Source organism: Phodopus roborovskii, unplaced genomic scaffold (assembly GCF_943737965.1).
Source record: "Phodopus roborovskii unplaced genomic scaffold, PHOROB, whole genome shotgun sequence".
Taxonomy (NCBI): domain Eukaryota; kingdom Metazoa; phylum Chordata; class Mammalia; order Rodentia; family Cricetidae; genus Phodopus; species Phodopus roborovskii.
The window spans coordinates 23,471,706-23,492,250 of NW_026126433.1; the positions used below are offsets into that span (position 1 = coordinate 23,471,706).

Below are 20,545 nucleotides of genomic sequence, written 5' to 3' on the forward strand. Positions count from 1 at the left end.
CGCACGGTTGGATATAATCTTACCAAGTTCCCAAATCTTCGATCAAGGGAACTTTCCAGCATGCTCTTAAGAGACATATGAAGCAGTTGTGAGTCCAGCTTAAATCACATTTGACCTAAACAGATTGCCTCCCAGGGACTAGGTGGTGGGTGGGTAATCGAGTTCGGCTCCTGGGTTAAAACGCCCCAGGAGGAAGAGCTAGGAACTAATAATTCTCCAAGCTACTTTCTTTGCCCAAAGAAAGCAAGATTAGTGAGGAACTGTCAACCAGGGGGTACAGAAAGTTGAAGCCAACACTTTTTTTTTTTTTGTTTTTCTTTTTGTTTGTTTTTTATGGCACACTGATACTACATCTCTTCAACTGTTTTCACCCACTCACTGAACCCTCAGCCAAATCATGTCAACGAGGAGTTGGTTGTTCTGGTCCTCCTCTCAGACTTATCCCTTCTTCCTCCATTCCTCACTACTCCACCTCCAGGGTAAAGGCTAACGCCCAACAACCGTTGCGGCCCCAAGACAAGCAGCTCTGGTCTAGGGTGGTTGCCTAGAAGTCAGTGTGACGCTGAGAACTCTAATCGCCACGTCGGATCTCTAGAGGAGAAGGCAGAGCAGGTGAAGGAGGCAGGAGGGAACCAGTTCTTGGTCAGTGGAGAAGGGTGAAGCGAGGGTGTGAGGCTCGGGAGGGAGCGCGCGCGATAAGTAACACGAGGAGCGGCTACCGCCGCCCAGCTCCCCGGGATCACCTTGCTCTGACCTAGTTGAGCGGGGAAAGATAGGAGGGGGCGGCCAAGGAGGAGGGCGGGGAAGTAGGCGGGGCTTTGCCAGAGGCGGAGCCTCAGAGCGTGATCTTCCCGGGAGATCGCCTGTGATTCGCCCAGGCCCCCGAGCCGGAAGCGGCCGGGAGGCGTTGGCGGCCGCGCACGTGGTGACGTGCGAGGGAGTGCGGCGCGAGCGCGCGCGGCGACGGAGGCAGTGTGTCCGGGACGCGCGTGGAGGTCGGTCGCTCAGAGCTTCTGGGCGCGTCGTGGTGGCGAGCGAGTTCCTGCGAGTCCCCTGTGGCCTTCCTGTGCCCGCAGCCTCCCGCCCGGTCGCCCCGCGCCCCTTCCCGCGCCTTCCGCCTGCAGCCCGTCGAAGCTCTGGAAATGAATTTCGCCATCTCCTCAGAGATGACCCAGGTAACGCGCTGTACGCGGGCGCCGCGGGAGGAAGGGGTGGGAAGATGGTGGTGGTTGTGCGGAGCGTCCCGCTCTCCCGGGGGAAGCGAGCGCCGTGGGACTCCCCGCTCGCGCAGTGGCCGGATCTCGTGGGCCGAGCGCCGTGGTCCCGGACCTTCCTCCGCTGGGGCGGGGACCGTCAGGCTTCCGCGCAGGGTGGCGGAGGTCCCCGGGACCTGGCCCAGCGGACCGCTAGGAAGGATGACCCGCCCGGGAGAGAGCGGTGGCTACCGCGGACCGTGGGCATCGTTTCCCGCTGTCAGTAGCGGGTCCCGGCTGCGGGTCGGGAGTCTCCGTGCTAAGACTTCCCGCGCCCCGCGTGTGGGAACACGAAGCCGGCCTCCTTAGAGCACATCGGCTCCCGGGGCTTGGCGTGGGGTGGCACGGAGTCCCTGGTCGCCGTGGACCGCGGGGTCCTTTGTTCCAGCTCCACGTTGCCCGCTTTTCTTGCCAAGCGCGGGGAGAAGGAGGCGGGAGGAGCGAGGGAGCGGCTGCCCTGACGTGTCAGCTCTGAGTGACTGCGCCGCCGGCCAATCGCGGCCGGGGGTGTGCGGGCGCTCTGCCCGCCCAGAGCGCGCCCCAGGCCTTGAGCGCGGGGTCCCAGTGCGCCCGGGCACCGGCTCCATGCTCTCAGAAAGAAATAGGTGGAGAGCGTGCTTTTTTTTTTTTTCTTTTTTTTTCTTTTCTTTTTTTTTTGCGTTCACCCTTTTTTGTGAAGGACCTCGTTGTAAGGTTCCTGATAGGAAGACATCGGGGAATGTCAAAGTGAAGATTTAACGTAAGGAAATCTGACACCACCACCCCTCCCAAACAAAACAAAACAAAACAAACAAACAAACAAAAAAACCCAAAACTTTGCCTTTTCCCTCAGTACTCCATAGACAATTGATTTCGGACAGCAGACATTTCAATCAAAAAGAAATAGGACGACCAAAAAGGGAAGGTTTTGTTTAACCGACATACCTACCTCATCAACTTGGGAGTTTTTGATGTCTCCTGCTGTGCTGATACACCATAGTTCCGGAAGTCTGTTACAATGGCCATATTTTATTTAATTCTGACACCAGTGGTTGATTTAGGGAAAATACAGATGAGAAAATAGTTTCAGATTAAATCCTGTAAAAACTTACATCTTAAAAATGTTAAAGGAGTCATTTGTAAGCCTGGATGTAAACACTGACTGGGTAGCATTGGATTGAAACCAGTATGTTCTAATGCCACCAGCAGGCATTATATTAAACCACTGTTCTTTTGTGACTTTGTTACTGAGAGGTCTGAGATGACTTTCCTCTGGTTTTAATAGGAGAAATCTCAGATTAAGAAATACCCATTTCTATAGTTTGTCTCAATTTACAGTTTTCTTCTAACTTTGTCCTTTCGAAAGACGAAAAGCATTTCAGGTTTTCTGTAAGGGTTCAATTTGTGGGGGTTGGCCTCTTGCTTTTTAATGGTGGGATTTTGCTTTTTTTGCTTGAATGCTATAGGTGGCTTATGAATGTGGTTTTTCACATAAGTTTCTTTGAATGTCTTAGCCAGTGATGCTTGTGTGACTCTACTAAAAGAATTCTTCGCTTTTTAGTAGTGTGATGGTATATTGCAGATAGGAATTCTTGCATGTTGAGTAGCTTTCTACCTTCTGTTGGTGTTAAAGTATTGTTATTGGAGTGATTTCTGGGATTTCACTTAACTTGTAAATATGTCAATTGCCACCTAGTTAATGTTTCCAACCCTGCAACAGTATTCTTTACAGTTTGATGTCACCCTGGATACCCAGCAGCTACCTAAGTATTAGGACATTCCAAGCTCGGTTCTTTTTCCTTCCTGTTTTTCTCTATGCACTATCTAAAAATGACTTGTGTTGATAGCAGACCATCCATGCTGAAATACCTTAAGTCTTCACTCAGTCACTACCTTAGTTAAGGACCAAGCCAGTGTGGCTGTACTGAATCTTCATTTAAATGTCTTATGTCCATGTTTTTCCCAGGTATGCCATTGAACCCCTATCTTCTCAAATATCCTTTCTTAAATCCTTCATCTGGTGTCCATACTTAGCATTGTTTAAACCTTAAAGTAAGTTGGTTACTTCCTCTCTCTCACCATCCACAATGTGCGTCCTGCAATCTACCCCCTATTGAAACTAAAATAGCTGCAGTTTCTGGAATATGTGTGCTGTCATACCTTCCCTTCCCTTTTGCTTGAGCTGTTTTCTCTGCTTCATCTGCCTCTGCTTTATTTGGCCTCAGAATCATTTGAGGCCTCAGAATTGAACTAACGCCATTTTGTTCTAAGCATGTCATTCCAGTTTGTGTCTGTGATGTTTAGTGTTACAAATGTTTGTAGCTCAGTGGTTAAGTGCTTGCCTGATATCCATAAGGTTTAATCCAGCACTGGGGAGAGAGTTATTAAATTACTTCATAGTTGATTTCTTGGAAAAAAAATAATGTTTGTGGTTTACCTTGAGCTCTTAGCAGTGTTTTGAAAATGTGATGTTTCCTTTTACTTAGTGGAAGATGGGGAATGCTATGTCTGCTGTTTTCACAGCTCTGTGAAAACCTGTTTGATTATACCTCAGTTAAACTAATCTTCTGGGTTGTAGTAACTTTTGATTCTGAATAGTAAAAGCAAGCCCCCTGTCTTCATTTTCTTATACTGGTCACACTAAAGAACTGGAATGTATTTAGCAGTATATATTCCCTTTGACCCCAGTTTCACTCTTAAAAATGGACTAGTTCAAACTGTATTTTACAAAACAAAGAAAGTTTTATGTTATTACATGACTTTGGGATGCTTGAGCCTTGTTTTGGCTTTTGAAAGGCAAAATTTCTCTCCATTTTAAAAGGTGATTAGTTATTGTGCATTCATTTCATATATAGAATAACAAATGTGAAATTTGAGGATGCTTTAAGTTTAAAAAAAAAAACCCTTATGTTTGTGGATGTTTTGCCTACATGTATGTATGCACGCAACATGGATGATGCCTGATGCCCACAGAGTCCAGAAGGTATCTGATACACCCCAGTTTACCTTAATGAAGGTAAACATGAACTTTCAAAAATAAGTTTGTGTTAATTTAAACATCATCAGGATTTGGACTACCCTTTAAATGAAAGAGTTGTAATGATGGGTAGATGATAATAAAGGTAAAGTTCATATTAAGATTTTTTTTTTCCCCTTGAGTCTCATGTAGCCCTTGGTCAGCTTTTAAACTCACTATGTAACTCAAGCTGGCTTTGAACTCTTAATTCTCCCATCTCACTCCCAAGTGCTAGGAATATTGGCTTGTGTGCTATCATGCCTCTCGCTTATGTTAACCTTAATAGGCAGAAAGTCAGGTACTAAATGAAAAGACATTCACAAAATTAAAAATGATACTGTATAAGTGCATATGTCAGAATTAATCCAAAAATTCTCTATAAAGTTTGGTGCCCCCTCCCCCAATAAATCTAAGTTAGAACATTCAAGCTATCAAAATAATAAACATTTGCCTGGAAGTTGACTCTTCAAGAGGACTTGCATCCATGTGGCAGCTGATCACACTGTAACTCTAGTTCCAGAGCATTCACTGCACATATTGTGTATAGACATACAGGCAAAATACCCATATACATAAAATAAAAACAGACAAAATCTTACAATTAAATTTTAAAAAATAATAAACATTTTTATTCTTGGTTAGGTCAAAACAAGTTTTCAGACATGTACTGAGTAAAATTGATTCAAATTTAAAATGTTAATAAATCTCCAATGTGTTCTCTGTGTACATGGGGGATAAAATTACCTGTTTTCAGAGAACATTTGTTTTGTTAAAACTAGTTTCATAAGAAAAGCTAGAAATTGTAAAGAACTCAATATTATATCATGGTGTTAGAATTGATGTAGTTTTTATTTTTAAGACAGCCTTACACAACACAGGCTATTGTCAAAAACGAACAAGGCAAGCAGCTTGGGCGGTAGTGGTAGCTGGCACATGCCTTTAATCCCAGAGCTAGGGAGGCAGAGGCAGTGTATCTCTTAAGTTCCAGGACAGCCAAGGCTTCACAGAGAAATCCTGTCTCAAATACAAACAAAAAACCAAACATGGCAGAGGATTTGCCTGGAAGCAGAGCACAGGACAGATAATTCTGGACAATCATGCATACCTTCAGAGAAGGTCTTGAATGTGAAGACTGCTTTCTAGCTCTTGGCAAAGGCTGCATGGCAGGGAGAGTTCATCTGTCAGGGGTTGGTTGTCTTAAAGGTTTTCCAGGTAGAGAGGCAACTTGAAACAAAGTCAGGGGTGAAATGCCAAGCACTTTGGGGAACAGGGCTTTTGGTAGTGTATGTGTCTGGGGATAGTGCCCAGAGGTGTTTCCGGGCTCCTAAAGCAACCATCTCTTATTTGCATATTGGTTAGAATCTAATAGTAAAGATTTTTAGAGTTAATAATTATATTTGTGCTTTACTTCTCAGACTAGCATATCCCTCTTGAACAGTGAGGAAGGATTTTTTTTTAAAAATAATCGCTTTTGAGTATATGCATGTTAAATGAAAAGGAATTGTTTGTGGTTTGTGACTTTGTTTTCAATATAGTATTGACTTATTTTGTATGACCTATTGTTCTCCCTAGATGAATGGCAAACTGATTCTTATATGTTATTGATACAGATTATGATGCATGATTATCACAGAAGAAATTCGTGTCTATAGCTTTTAAGGACTTGATTACATCATTTTCAAGCCTGATAGTTTTGGAACCACCATTAAAGCCTAAGACATCTACCTTCACACAACCACCTTAACAAAGTGCTTTGTTTCAACACTCCTTTGTCTTTGGATCATTTGCGTTCTCAGTGACACATTTCTCATCTGTAATAGTTGGTAAGTGAATATTGTGCATGTCTAACATTACATTAACAGTGTGTATTCGTGGGGTGGGGGTTAGTCTTTAATGGCTGAGCCATCTCTCCAGTCCTAAATATATATTTTTAAAGATACAGGTTTTCCAAAAATTGTACTGAGTATAGAATCAATCTCTTAATGTTTAAAAGGGAGGTCCCTAATCATTTGACTAAGAAAACATTAAAAAAGTTTTATTATAATGTGTGAATGCAAGCAAGTGACTGAGAGAGAGAGTGAGTGTGTGTAGTGGGGAGAAAAGAGTGTTGAGGTAGGAAGACAAGGGAGTCAGTTTGCTTTTTTCATATGGGTCCTGGGAGTTGAACTCAAGTCATCAGTCTTGGTGGTAAGCACCTTTATCTATTTAGCCATCTTGCAGGGACCTGAAAAGCATTTTTATCAGTTTTTAAAATTTCTTTGAAATTAAAATACAAGTATTCCATTTTTCTTTCATTCATTAGTTTTCCTTTCTGTAAACTGTTTTGACTTAAGTTGTCTTAAAGTGAGGCATCAAGACATATTACCACTTCTAATGGTATGTTTTTATGTAGCCACTAGTTTTATAAGTTAAGTTGAAAAACATTTTTGAGACCATTAGGCTGGAGGTGTACCTCCATGAAAGTGTCTGCTTAGCATATTTGAGGCCTAGGTCCTATTATATGTGGGAAATCTTTACAAAGAAATTAGTTTTGCAAGGGGTAGGGGCACATAGCTTGCAATCCCATCCTCTGGTAAGGGAAGGAGGATTGAAGAGTTCAGAGCCAGTCCCGACTGCATTCTGAATTTAAGACCAGACTGGGCGTTATGATACCTGTCAACCAATATTTTTATCTGAGAATAAAGGAAGAACAGCAGCCAGGTCCAGAAAAGTCTACATGTACTCAGAAGTCACCCCTTATATTATATAGGTTTGAGCAGGACAGCATTTCATTTTCCTCTTTTAGAAGGGATGTGTGTCAGGCCCGGTGGTTGAGATGCCCAATGCTGTATGACTGCCTCCAAACTATTGGGTCAGAGTCTGGGCAAAACATGAGCAACCTGAACCAGTGTTGTTTTGGCAAGGTTTTTCTGTGGTGAATATTTTTGTATGTTGGTAAGGCAGAATTTTGGTATGAAAATGTTTTCTGTTTGAACACACACACAATTCTTCTTTGAACTCCGTGTTCAAGTGGCCTCACACTCAAGGGCTCTACCTGCCTCTTTGCCTTCCTGATTGAAAATAAAATTTAAAAAAAAAAAACCTATTTACATGTAAAATAATTAGCTTTCATTTTTTCTGTTTAGCCAAATTTATAAGGAAAAATGATTCCCAATGGATATTTGATGTTTGAAGATGAAAATTTTATTGAATCTTCTGTTGCCAAATTAAATGCCCTAAGGAAAAGTGGGCAGTTCTGTGATGTTCGACTTCAGGTAAACTCAGTTTATTACCTTTTGTTACTAGAAAGGTAAACCTCATAAAAGATACAAGTTGGATTTTTCTCTCCAAACAGGTTTCTTTTAAGATATTTTTTCTTTTATGTGTATGGGTGTATGCTTGTACCACAAGTGTGCAGTGCCTGTGGAGGCGTGAGGAGAATGTAGGATTCCCAGGTTGTGAGCCACCATGTGGGTGCTGGTTCTTGGGAAGAGCAGCAGTGCTCTTAACTGATGCGACATCTTTCTAGCTGTGAGATGACTTTTTTCTTTTATGACTGTTTTAACTAGAAATGGGAGACAAAGGAAGCTGGTATGTTGATTATCTAGCGTAGTGCATCGTTGACAAGACTTCTCATTTTAGTTTTCATTATTTCAGGTCTGTGGCCATGAGATGCTGGCACACAGGGCAGTCCTGGCTTGCTGCAGCCCATATCTGTTTGAAATCTTTAATAGTGACAGTGACCCTCATGGAGTTTCTCACGTGAAGTTGGATGATCTCAATCCGGAAGCTGTTGAAGTCTTGCTGAACTATGCTTACACTGCTCAGTGAGTATCTTCAAGGGAACCAGAGGGTCAGAGAATACCATGTAACTGAATTTTAAAGCCCTGGTATTACAACTGAAAAACAGTTTGTTTTATTTATTTTTTTCCTTTTTAAATAGGTTAAAAGCTGATAAGGAGTTAGTAAAAGATGTTTATTCTGCAGCAAAGAAGTTGAAGATGGACCGAGTCAAGCAGGTAAGAGTAAGCTAAGTTGTGACAGTAGTAGACTTGAAGGATGTTCTGTGGGGTTAAGATGAAGAACTCGCGTGAAACATTAGGCTGTAAAAAACGTTATTATTAAGAATTTGGGCTGGGTGGTGGTGGCATACACCTTTAACCCCAGTACTTGGGAGGCAAAGGCAAGTGGATCTCAGTGAGTTTGAGGCCAGCCTGGTCTGCACAGTGAGTTCCAGGACAGCTGGGGCTGTTGTTACACAGAGAAATCCTGTCTCAAAAAACAAAACAACAACGAAAATGAATTTGGAAATTCTGTCCCTTCTCCTCTCAACCCAGTATGTTGTTTTGACCCTTGGGCTTTAGTAATGTAGAATCACCTGCCTCTTGATTGGCAGTTTTCTCTGGCATAATGGCTGTGCCAGAGTCTTTCTCAATGAATTTTCCATTCAATTTTTTTTGTGTTTAAGCTAATTGTATGTTTTTTCTGTGGTTATGACACAGTATTGGGAAATCAAGTTATACAAAATGCTATATCTCTTCTACAGTGGATATATTTATTGGCAGTAGCATTACTTGTACTGTAAGGTTACTATGCAGAACTGTTGCTTGGCCTTGACATGAACCCCTCTCTGGCTTGAGCATTAGGCTGAGATCAGTTTCAAAATTGCATGTTCACCTTAGAGCAATGCAAAAAATTCTGTTATGGAATTAAAGTGGTATATTGACAGTATGTGATGGCATGAGTTAGTATGTATGTGTATGTTCTACACACATGTGAGGTGCCTGCAGAGACTAGAAGAAAACACTGCGTGCCTAGGAGCTAGTTACCAATGGTTGTGAACTTCCTGCTTGCTGTGGATGCTAGAAACCAAATTCAGGTCATCTGTAAGAGCATTGAGCTCTTGTGAAAGCAATAAGTGCTTACTCTTACCCACTGAGCCACCTTTTCAGCACCCCCAATCACTGGAATTGTAAGCAGAAAAGGCAGCATTGAGTAAGGACCAGCAAATCAAGTATTTTGTTAAAGGACTAAGTTTTACCTTAATAAAGTTTTATAAAGAACAGCTATGTGGATTCAATATATGATCTATACTTTTTAGTCACACTGACAAGAGCTTCAGTTGTGACACAGACAAAATGGCCTACAAGCCTATAAAGCATTTATTGCTTTTGCAGAGAACTGAGGTTCAGTTGGTTCTAAGCACTCACAAGATGCCTCATAACCATAATTCTAATTCCAGAGGTTTTAATGCCCTCTTGTGGCAGGCAACCATATATGCAGGCAAAATGAAAATAAAATGAAAGTAAATTAATCTTTTTGTTGTGTCAGGCACTGGTGACCTGATTTCTGACCCATTCAAAAGGTAGAAGCAAAGAATCTATTCCACAAAGTTGTCTTTTGATCTCCATGCATGCAGCCCCACTTCACAAATATGCACATGTAGTTTCACATATCAGCTTTTTCCTAATACAGATGTTCTTTTCCCAAAATTATTTCCTAATTATCTTCCCTTTTGCTACATTCCGTGTGCACCGCACACACGGCTTCTCTACTCTAGAGCCCACTTACAACTAACTTTCTAGAGAGCCCTACCTGGCTGCTGCTGTTGAAAACCTCCAGAATCTGTACTGTATTTCCATTTGTCACATCTGTTGTTAAACAAGTTATGTTTTTATGTGGTATCTTTGATGTGGCTTTTTCTTGTTTGGTTTTATTTTCAGACATCTTGTTACTGTAGGCCAGGCTAGGTATGAATTTAGAATTCTCCTGTGTCAGCCTTGCAAGTGCCCCAGATTTTAGGCATTTGTGCACCACCCTACCCAGCTGATATTTGTACATGTGCTGTAAACTTCAATGCTATCCCATTGTTTAGTTTGATTTCTGGTTCATCTTTGTATTTCATGTGGTGTTTATATATTGACATTAAATATTCAATAAACTATATGTAAATGGCACATCTATATTTCTTTTCCAAGGTCTGTGGAGATTATTTACTATCTAGAATGGATGTTAGTAGCTGCATCTCTTACCGAAATTTTGCAAGTTGTATGGGAGATTCCCGTTTGTTGAATAAGGTTGATGCATATATTCAGGAGCATTTGTTACAAATTTCAGAAGAGGAGGAGTTTCTTAAGCTTCCAAGACTAAAGGTAAGGAGCAGGCCAGATAGGTCATACAGATAGATTGACATTCTTAGCTACAGGTAGTCTTTGTCAGGTGAATAAGGGTTACAATAATGGTGATACATTGAAGTGGTTGTTACTTGTAGTGTAATGGGTTTCTGCTTCCCAGTGTTTTTACTTCCTTTTTATGTAGGCTTACTGATTTCATTGCAAACTAAAGAAAATATATGGAATGCAGCTTTTTAATACATTATCTTTGAAAATTAAAAAGTATGTACAGTATGTTTTTACCATATTCACTCCTTGAGCTACACTCAACTTCATATCCTCTCATATATATTTTTGGCCCTGTTTGCTACCTGTTACTGATATGTGTGGAGCAATCTACTGGATCAGGATGCGCCTCTAGGAGCTATATACCCTCCCTCCCTAGAAACCATCCACTGTTGGTAGCTCCTCAGGTGGTGATGGGGCTCATAAATCTCACTCCTCTGCCCCAGGAATAAAACTTTTATTATGAAAACTGAGCATTAAGCTGAGAACTAGAATTTCAAAGCTGATGTGGATGTCACTGGTTTTTGTTTTATCTATTTGTAATTCTAGTTGGAGGTAATGCTTGAAGATAACGTTTGCTTGCCCAGTAATGGCAAATTGTACACAAAGGTAATCAACTGGGTGCAGCGTAGCATCTGGGAGAATGGAGACAGCCTGGAAGAGCTCATGGAAGAGGTTAGTTTTAAAGTAAATGGGATCCAACAGTTCTTACAAATTATTTTTGCTATAACATGAAGGATTCCCTTTCACTTTTATTTTATAACCATGACCCTAAAGAATTTAAATTTTGCTATAGGTACCCCTAAGCTGAGAAACAGGGGGGGTGTCCAGGTGAGCTGAATGAACTGTTCAGTTTGGATTTCTGCTTTCCTTTTTTTTTTTTTTTTTTCTTTTTTTCTTTGCTTATTTTGTGCTGTAAACTTTCTTTAAAGTAGCATGTAACTTGCTTTAGAAATGGGAGGTGGTACTGACATTTTCTGTAGATTCTTAATTTTTCTTCACAGGTTTTTGCTTTAAGTTTGACAAGTAGGTAAAACTTCTAATGGTTGTTCCTCCCCATTGGTTTATCTCCCCATAGGTTTATTAACAAAACTAGGATCCCCAAGACTGAAGAGCCAAGAAGAAACCTCGAGTGTATTGACACGTAAAGAAGCAGCAGTCCTGCCCCATTTCTCCTAAGAAAAGTCCGCTGTGGGCAGAGGACGATGATGATTTAATGGTGTTTACTCCTTTACAGGGTTCTTACTCTAAAGCTTTGTGATTTTCAATGGTGTTGTTCATACATATAGTTAATTAGCTTGGCGCTATTTTTAAAAAATACACAAAATTTGATAGAGTTGGGACTAGTCCATGTGTCAGTTGGAGCAGTGGAGTACTTGAGTGTATCACTCCACAGAAGCCTCCCCATGAAGTTTACCTACTCTGTTAGGCCTCAGCCACTACCATTACTGCATTCTAAAAAGGCTAGCAGGTCCTCTTTAAATTCTATCACTTTCCACATGGAAATCAGATGCATTGGTCATGTGCTTGCATCTGTGGAAGAAGATTGCAACTTGGATTGTTTCTTCTTTATGTGTTTTCTTGACATGCTTACAGGAGAGAATTATATTTATTCAAATCGTGCCATTTATCTTCAGAGGTGTAAACTATTTAATGTTTTATTGTAATATGTATATTTAAGAATATATGTGTTGTACTATGCCTTTTTTTTTTCTTAATGTCATATAATAGAAGCTATGAAAACAATGAAGATTTCTTTCAAGCCAATCAAGCCAAGGACTCTCCAGCCAGTATTTAGAAGATTTTGTATTTGATTTTGATTTTTTTTTTTTGTTTCATTTTATTTTTTGTTTTGGTTTTGGTTTTTACATTTTTACCACCATGACATGTGTTTTTCTTTACTTCGGGATCCTGCCAGAGTAAGATGTCAAGAAGCACACTGGAGGTTACCTTGAGGCGATTGTAATCTGCATACTAGCGAGTAGCCATGGTGACAGTAGCCACATGGGTGTTCTGTTGCTGTTTTGCAGGTTCAAACCTTGTACTACTCAGCTGATCACAAGCTGCTTGATGGGAACCCACTAGATGGACAGGCTGAGGTGTTTGGCAGTGATGATGACCACATTCAGTTTGTGCAGGTACACATTGCACAGTCTGAGGTAACCTCAGGTTAAAATTTAACTGGAGAATTTTATAGCATACTTAAATTTTCCTTTAATAAAGGAAAGTGGATGGATTTCATTGTTTTAACTGGACAGAGACATTTTTGGGGGAGAAAACATGCATATTTTAGAGCTTGCAGCATTTTCCCCACACCAGTAGAAGCTAACTCAGCAAATTAGACAAATCCCATTTACACCTTTTCTCTCAAAATACAGTTCACAACTAGTAATAAAAACAGTAAAAATAAAACACTATATTAGGTTTTTGTTATTTTGGTTAGATTTTTTTCTTTTAAAGTTATTTGTAACCCGCATGGCTAATAGGACCAGTTTTAAAAAGATGACAGTAGTCTTAGATTGTTGATGGCTATGAAAGAAATTTTGGCTATTTCTTTACTGAACTCTCATGAAATAGAAACGGTATCATGATTTACAATGTTAAGTTTATACTATGTTGATGAAGTGTTACAATATGATCTGGATATTTCTTGGGCAAAATGTATTAAAACAGTATAGTTTCATTGTGCTGATTGAGTTCTTTTGTAATCTTTTATTAAACACATACTTAATTCATATACCTTTAACAATAGATTGTGTTGGAGATTAAGTCCAGTACCCTGCATATATTTCATGTCTTCCAACACTGAAAATATTCCAGCAGCCCCACAAATTGTGAATGTCACAATGAGTCAGTCACTAAACCATGCTCTTGTAAAGAACAGAATTCTAGTACCCCAGAGTTTTGTTCTTACTACTTTTCAGTCACCACCACCCAGAGAGAGATTTTGTCCTAACTTGGAACATAAACATATTTTGCCTATGTTTGGAATTTTTATAAAGTAGCCATGTAATGCACATTCTTTTTATTTGGCTGTAGCTTAGCATTGTGGAGGGATATGATAGAAAGTAAACCCAGATGACGGAGTGTTTCCTTTAAAAGTTGGGTCAATGATAGTGTACTGACTTGTGTGCTTATGTTATCAGATAGTAGTTGTCTGTGGTATCCTGTGGTAGTAGTATTTCTAAAGAATTTGGGGACTTGAATTTTTGTACTTAGAGCATCAGGGGGTGTTTTCTCTGTTAATTGTAAACACTTAACTGAGTTAAGACTTTTAAAGAGCATCTACCCTAAGAAGGCCTGAAGGGGAGGCTGTGGTGGATGTGAGGTAGAGGGCAACATGTAGAGCAGGCTTAGGATTTAGAGGCTTTGTCTTAGAGAAGCATTAGAAGATTATCTGCACAGGGGTGCTGCTCTTGGGGTGGCACTCTAGACTGGAAAAGTAAGCATGTACAACTGATTTTTTTTCTGTAGGTGGCAAGAAGGGTTTTTTTTTTAAATTTTATTTATTTTGTGTGGAGCTGGTAATCAAACAAATATAGGGCCTTTGCATATGGCAGGCAGATGACTATCTCTAAGCTACGTGCACAGTAAGAATTTATGACGAGTACCAAGGGGTAAAAATACATTTAAAAAATTAATTTAGAAAGTTTAGACAGATGCAGTTCTGTTTCTAATTGGGATTTGTTAATCCTAGCCAAACTGTTGGCTTGGACTTTTTTTTTTTAAATGTTATAGTCAGACACCGGGTATATTAAAGCTTGTGAGAACAGTTTGGAAACTTATGGGTAATAATTTACATTTTCAAGGGTGATGAGGGCTTACACGGGGGAGCCCATACATAGACTTAAAGAGGTTGAGGGGTCTTAAAAGTGGTTTAGGAAGGCTTGAGAAGATGATGGGATGTGTGAGATTCTGACCTTTCTGTCTTGTTAAAATGTCCTAAATAGAGATCATGGAGCAGAATGTGAGAGGTCTTACCATAGATTTCAGAAATAGGAAAAGAAGATTGAGAAGCCTGGAAAATAGGAATGTAATTAGAAGACTGTAAAAGCTACCTAAGGAAGAAGAAAGTGTGGAAGCCAAAAAAAAATTATTGACTCTCAAACCTTCTGGGAAGACTTGATAATAAGATGGATGAAATTCTGTTTGTGTAAGAAAGAGGTCATGAGGACTTGTTTATGAGGCATAGAATCAGAATATTTTTCTTTTACTGTTTCTGTTGCTTTTTGTTTATGCCAGCAATTTAAGTTTCCATTAGAAACTACCAGGATAAGTGGGTGAGCAAAGTTTACTGGGTACTGAAGTATGGTACCAGTTCTTTCTTTTCATGGTAGACATTTTAAGGTTCAGTACCTCTGTGTGGTTCAGGCTGGAATTACAGATGTACACCACCAAACCCAGCACTTACGATTCTATGTGATCCTTTCTCTTTGAAGTGGGCAGGGGCTGAGGAAGTTGAAAGCAATCTACTAAAGTTCATATACAAGCATATGAATTTTCTAAGAATCATTTGTTACCGTTCCTATAATTTTGCGAATGGTTCTTTTAGTATTACTTCATTTCTGATTACTGTTTAATTTTTAGAGTGTCAATAGGCAGCCCTAAAATGTATACTTACATGCTTCTAATAATTGACACTTATTCCCTGTAAAATGCTTTCAGAGAGATTGGCAGACTTTCTGTGCTCACTCTTTGCTGGCATTGTATGGAGGATGCCATTATAGACAGTTTGGTGAGGTTGACAGTTTCATGCAAAGAGCAGATGAGATTTTCTTTTTTTCTCCATCTTGCCCCCACATTCAGTTATCATCATTCTGGTGGTTAGTTTGTAACATGTTTCTTGAATTATTTAAGTTGACCATTTTCTGAGCAGCCAGTTGTGTAGATGTAGCTGTTTCATTTTTTAAGTGGTAGTATAAGTGTGGCAGGAATTTGTCAGCTGGAAAATGTTGGTTTGTGTTCAGTTTATTGTGCTGTGAGTGTGTTGTGTAGGTGGAAGGCGCTCAAGTGTTTCAGCAGTGTTGTGCAATAGCTCAGGAACAAAGGTACAGCAGGAATGCTCTCTGGCTAGGTGTCTGTAGCTGCCTTTTGATTTTGCAGAAAAAGCCACCCCGTGAGAATGGCCATAAGCAGATAAGTGGCAGTTCCACTGGATGTCTCTCTTCTCCAAATGCTTCAATGCAAAGTCCTAAGCATGAGTGGAAAATCGTTGCTTCAGAAAAGACTTCAAGTAAGTTTGTCTTCAGTTTGTCTATTTGTATAGATAGTCAGTTTACCACTTTGAGACTGAGTAAGGAAAAACTCAGCAATGGTATTTGGAAAACCATAGCAGAATGTTCTGATCTGGAGACTGGAATACAATTCAGAGTCCTCTACCCACCCCAAATATTAATAGTTCCATGGTAAATACAGAGCTCTTGTGTTCACAGATAACACTTACTTATGCCTGGCTGTGTTGGATGGTACATTCTGTGTCATTTTCCTCCATGGGCGGAACAGTCCACAGAGCTCACCAACAAGTACTCCAAAACTGAGCAAGAGTTTAAGCTTTGAGATGCAGCCAGATGAGCTCCTAGAAAAGCCCATGTCTCCCATGCATTATGCACGGTCTGGGCTAGGGACAGCAGAGATGAATGGCAAACTCATAGCTGCAGGTAAGAGCGGAACGATGGTGTATGACAGACAGGCCTGAAGATGAGCATTTATATTGACTGGCATATAGATTTGGGGCAACAGGATTCAATATGCTTTATTTATTTTAGGTCAAAAAATAGCATTGCTATTGAATATGCCTAACTTTGACTAGAGAGGGTCAGTGTCTGTTTTAAATTAAATGGGGGTGGTATGCTAGGGCTTGAACCCAGGCCTCAGTGCTTGCTAGGCCAAGTGCTATAATACACTCATATGTTAAACTACAGAGTAGATAAACTTCCTAATTTTCAAACCAGAGTAAGCAGTTTGCTCACATAGATAATGTTACTCCTTGACTTATTAGGAATGTTTAGTTAAAGACATCCTGGTGGGGCCTAGTGACACATGGATTTTTACCTTAGCACTTGGGAGATGAAATAAGAGGTTCACAACTGTTAAGACCAGCCCGGGAGACATAGTAAGATGTCTACTGCCTCTAGGGGGAAATCGAGCCATTCTGATCCCTGTTCACATTTTAAGCAAATTTTTATGATTATTTTACAAGGTGGTTATAACAGAGAGGAATGTCTTCGAACAGTCGAATGCTATGATCCACATACAGATCATTGGTCCTTCCTGGCTCCCATGAGAACACCAAGAGCTCGCTTTCAAATGGCTGTGCTAATGGTAAGCATAGTGTGCTTACCATTAAACAACCCTTTCAGCTTTTTTATTTCTTAAAACTTTTCAGGGGAAATTCTGACTATTTTGACATAACTTTTGACATAGGGACAGCTCTATGTGGTGGGTGGATCAAATGGACACTCAGATGACCTAAGTTGTGGAGAAATGTATGATCCAAGCATTGATGACTGGACCCCTGTTCCAGAGTTGAGAACTAACCGTTGTAATGCAGGTAATAGCACTTCTCTTCTGAGACAGCCAGTGTTTAGTCCTGGTGATTAAGTTACTAACATGTACTTCATTGTCCTAGGAGTGTGTGCTCTGGATGGGAAATTGTACATCGTTGGTGGCTCTGATCCATATGGTCAAAAAGGCCTGAAAAATTGTGATGTATTTGATCCTGTAACAAAGTCATGGACAAGCTGTGCTCCTCTTAACATTCGTAAGTTGGTCTTTTTGTTTTGTTTAGGGGGATAGGGTTTTGTTATGTATGTATTCCTGGCTAGCTTGGAACTTTGTAGACCGAACTGGCTGGCCTTGAATTAATAGATTATATACTTATAGTTTTGAGAGCTTTGGTAATAGTCCTGGTTTGTCTTTCTTTATAGGCAGACACCAGTCTGCAGTTTGTGAACTTGGTGGTTATTTGTATATAATTGGAGGTGCAGAATCTTGGAATTGTCTGAACACAGTAGAACGATATAATCCGGAAAATAACACCTGGACTTTAATTGCACCCATGAATGTGGCTAGGCGAGGAGCTGGAGTTGCTGTTCTTGATGGTGAGTATCCTGAAGAGGTAAATAGTGTAAGGTGGCAAGCATTAGTTCCAAAATTCCAAGGAAGGTCGATTACACACTTCTTTATGGATTACAGGGACTGGTGAAGTGGCTTAGCAGGTCGAATGCCTACCTTACTGGCAAAAACCCTGAGTTGGATTCCCTGGAACCCATGTAAAGATGGAAGGAGAAAATTGGCACCACATAGTTGTCCTCTGACCTTCACAATGTGTTCTGTAGCATGAAACCATGTCATACATATAATTTTTTCTTTTAATTCAGATGCATATGTCTCTTGTGACACAATAAAGGGATTAAGATTGTTACCCCTAAGTACTTGATATGTACCTTAAATTTATTCATTTACCCATTTCTTGGTGGGTATTCTTAACCAAGTTCCAAATTTCCCTCTGTGAGCTGTATCCTGAACTCAGCCTTAGATTTTGAGTTGATTTTTTTTTTAAGGATAATAATTTTAAGAATTTTATTTAAAAGCATAATAAATCTCTCCAAAACAATTAAGTTTTGTATTGTAGACTGTCCTTTCACATAGTCTTTATTGATTGTTTTCCTGTCTATTTATATAATAAGTTAACATCTTTTGGAACAAAGCTGCATCTTACCAGGATGTGGTTCAGTTAATGAGCATTAAGTGTGCTGACATAGTTGTTAGCTTTTCCTGACCCAGAACCCTCAACTTTTTTTGGGAGCGGGGGGAGTGAACTTTGTCACTGTAGTTACAGCTGCATATATGCAAGCTGGCTAAGTGATAAAGTAATGAATCTGAGAATTAGTGGGCTCCCCCCCCCATAGTTTATTGCTGAATTTTTGTTATAGTATATTTAACTATTGAAACTTGAAAGTAGTCTTAAGTGTTTTTGGAAGCGGAATCCATACCAAAAGTTGTATGCAGATGAAAACTCTAGAGGTTCAGTCATCTGATCTCTTTTCTGTAACTTTGTGGTGCTGGTTTAAACCAGGGCCTCAATGACATGTATGTATGAATGAATGATATCCCAGCCCCTCTGTAACAACTTTGAATATACAGAACTATGTTTGTCACTCACTCATATCTTTAGACAAGTTTTCTACTTTCTTTATGTCTCTTTTTTCAACAGTGAGATAGTCACAATAGTAATTGCCAGAGATTTGTGGGTGATGTACTTAAGATGTTAAGATGGTTCCATTTCTGCCCTTTTATTCCTGTAGTTGCATAAGTTTCTATAGGAATGGATTATTGTCCACTTAACTCATCTTAGAGCTATGGTTTCCAGTATTCTTGTCACAGTTACACAGACCTTTTCATTGTTTTTGTAAAACAAAAATCTCACTGTGGCCCAGGCTGACCTCAGTCTGGTAGAACTCAACTTCGCTTCCTAAATGGTGACATTACAAGTCAAATAAGTTAAATACCTACAGAAGTATTTAATTAAAACTTTTTTAAAAATTTCTACATAAAACCTGAGATTTTTTTTCCCCTGAATTTCTTTAGACTGACAGTCCTGTTTTCTTTTTTTAGGAAAACTATTTGTAGGTGGTGGCTTTGATGGCTCTCATGCCATCAGTTGTATGGAGATGTATGATCCAACTAGAAATGAATGGAAGATGATGGGAAATATGACTTCACCGAGAAGCAATGCTGGGATCACAACTGTGGGGAACACCATTTATGCAGTGGGAGGATTTGACGGCAATGAATTTCTGAATACGGTGGAAGTCTATAACCTTGAGTCAAATGAGTGGAGCCCTTACACAAAAATTTTCCAGTTTTAACAAATTTAAGACCCCCCCCAAACTAACAGGCTTAGTGATGTAATTGTTTTAGTAGAGGTACACTTGTGAATAAGGAGGGTGGGTAGGGTAGATGTTGCTAACAGCAACACAAAGCTTTTGCATATTGCATATTATTAAACATGCTGTACATACTTTTTGTGTTTGGAAAGGAATGCAAAGATGAAGGTCTGTTTATGTATTCTTAAGGTGTCTGGTTACTTTTTGAAGGTTGGTATTGTAAAAGAATAAACCATGAATTGATTGGGAACATCATTTCAAGTCCCTGCTCTTCCACATTTGTTTTGCCGATTTGCACATTAAATGACTCTCCCCTCTGGTTGCCTTAAGGGGGCAAGCAGGGTAGAGTTTCAATGTAGGCAGTTGGGTTTTTTAAGAGCCCTTTTTCAATAACTGGAACACTCTATAACAAGATACTTATTTAAATAGATAACAATGACTATTTTTGTTTTTATTAAAAGAAAGTTGACATGCCTACCAATATTTAGTCTTTTATGATTACATTTTTATAACTTTTTATATTCTCAGCAGAGTGCTTTGTCTGTTGAAGTAAAATGTGACAGATTTGAGTCATCAAAGCAGAGTGGCAGTTGGAAAGGATGCAGAACAGGGTGTTTCTTCTAAATGCTCAGAATGCAAACTTATTTGCCACAGCTTTACTTCTTTCTATTTGAGAATGCAGTATCAATGTTTATTTAGATGGAGTTGAACAGTAACATGGTAATAATTCAAACCTGGGTTTGATGAGTTACTTGGCTGATTCAGAGTAGGATGTTTAACCTGTCTTTATTTATCATTAACAAAACAATTGTAAGTGGAAGCCTTTGATTGAAAAAAATTAAACTATTGGGTTTGTGAATGCATCCTTTTCCAGAACTGTTTTGTTCAGTTTTCTGTTTACCTGGATTATTAATACTGGTTGGGATGACTTGGTGTCTGATGTGTAGTGCTACACACCTAACTTATGGTACCCAAATGAGCAAATTCTAATGCTTGCTGCAGATGCAAACACATTAAAGGTACTTTGCAGTAAATTCTGTGGGATTAATGTCCAAATGTTACTCAATCCATTATTTACAATGTGGGTGTCTCCCAGTAAAGACGAGCTTATAGAATTATTAGAAAATACTCACTTGCAATATCTGAAGTAAGGGATAATGTGAGGGTTGTCTTTTATAAAAACCCAATCAGCCGGCTGGCGTAAGATGACTGTAAGGGGCTCATGGGGTGGGTATATTTTCTTTAACTGTT

General features: G+C 39.8%; 1 protein-coding gene across 1 annotated transcript; it reads left to right on the forward strand.

Annotated features, from left to right (window-relative positions):
• The first annotated feature begins 1,026 nt into the window (after window positions 1-1,026).
• On the forward strand, window positions 1,027-20,157 carry Ivns1abp (influenza virus NS1A binding protein). Its single transcript, XM_051185960.1, has 15 exons — window positions 1,027-1,175; window positions 5,859-6,071; window positions 7,374-7,502; window positions 7,885-8,054; window positions 8,171-8,246; window positions 10,206-10,379; window positions 10,956-11,081; window positions 12,437-12,544; window positions 15,510-15,639; window positions 15,839-16,063; window positions 16,606-16,727; window positions 16,830-16,956; window positions 17,035-17,166; window positions 17,333-17,506; window positions 19,023-20,157. Exons 3-15 carry the CDS (start codon window positions 7,392-7,394, stop codon window positions 19,274-19,276), a joined length of 1,929 nt encoding a protein of 642 aa, XP_051041917.1. The 5' UTR covers window positions 1,027-1,175; window positions 5,859-6,071; window positions 7,374-7,391; the 3' UTR covers window positions 19,277-20,157.
• Window positions 20,158-20,545: the final 388 nt, after the last annotated feature.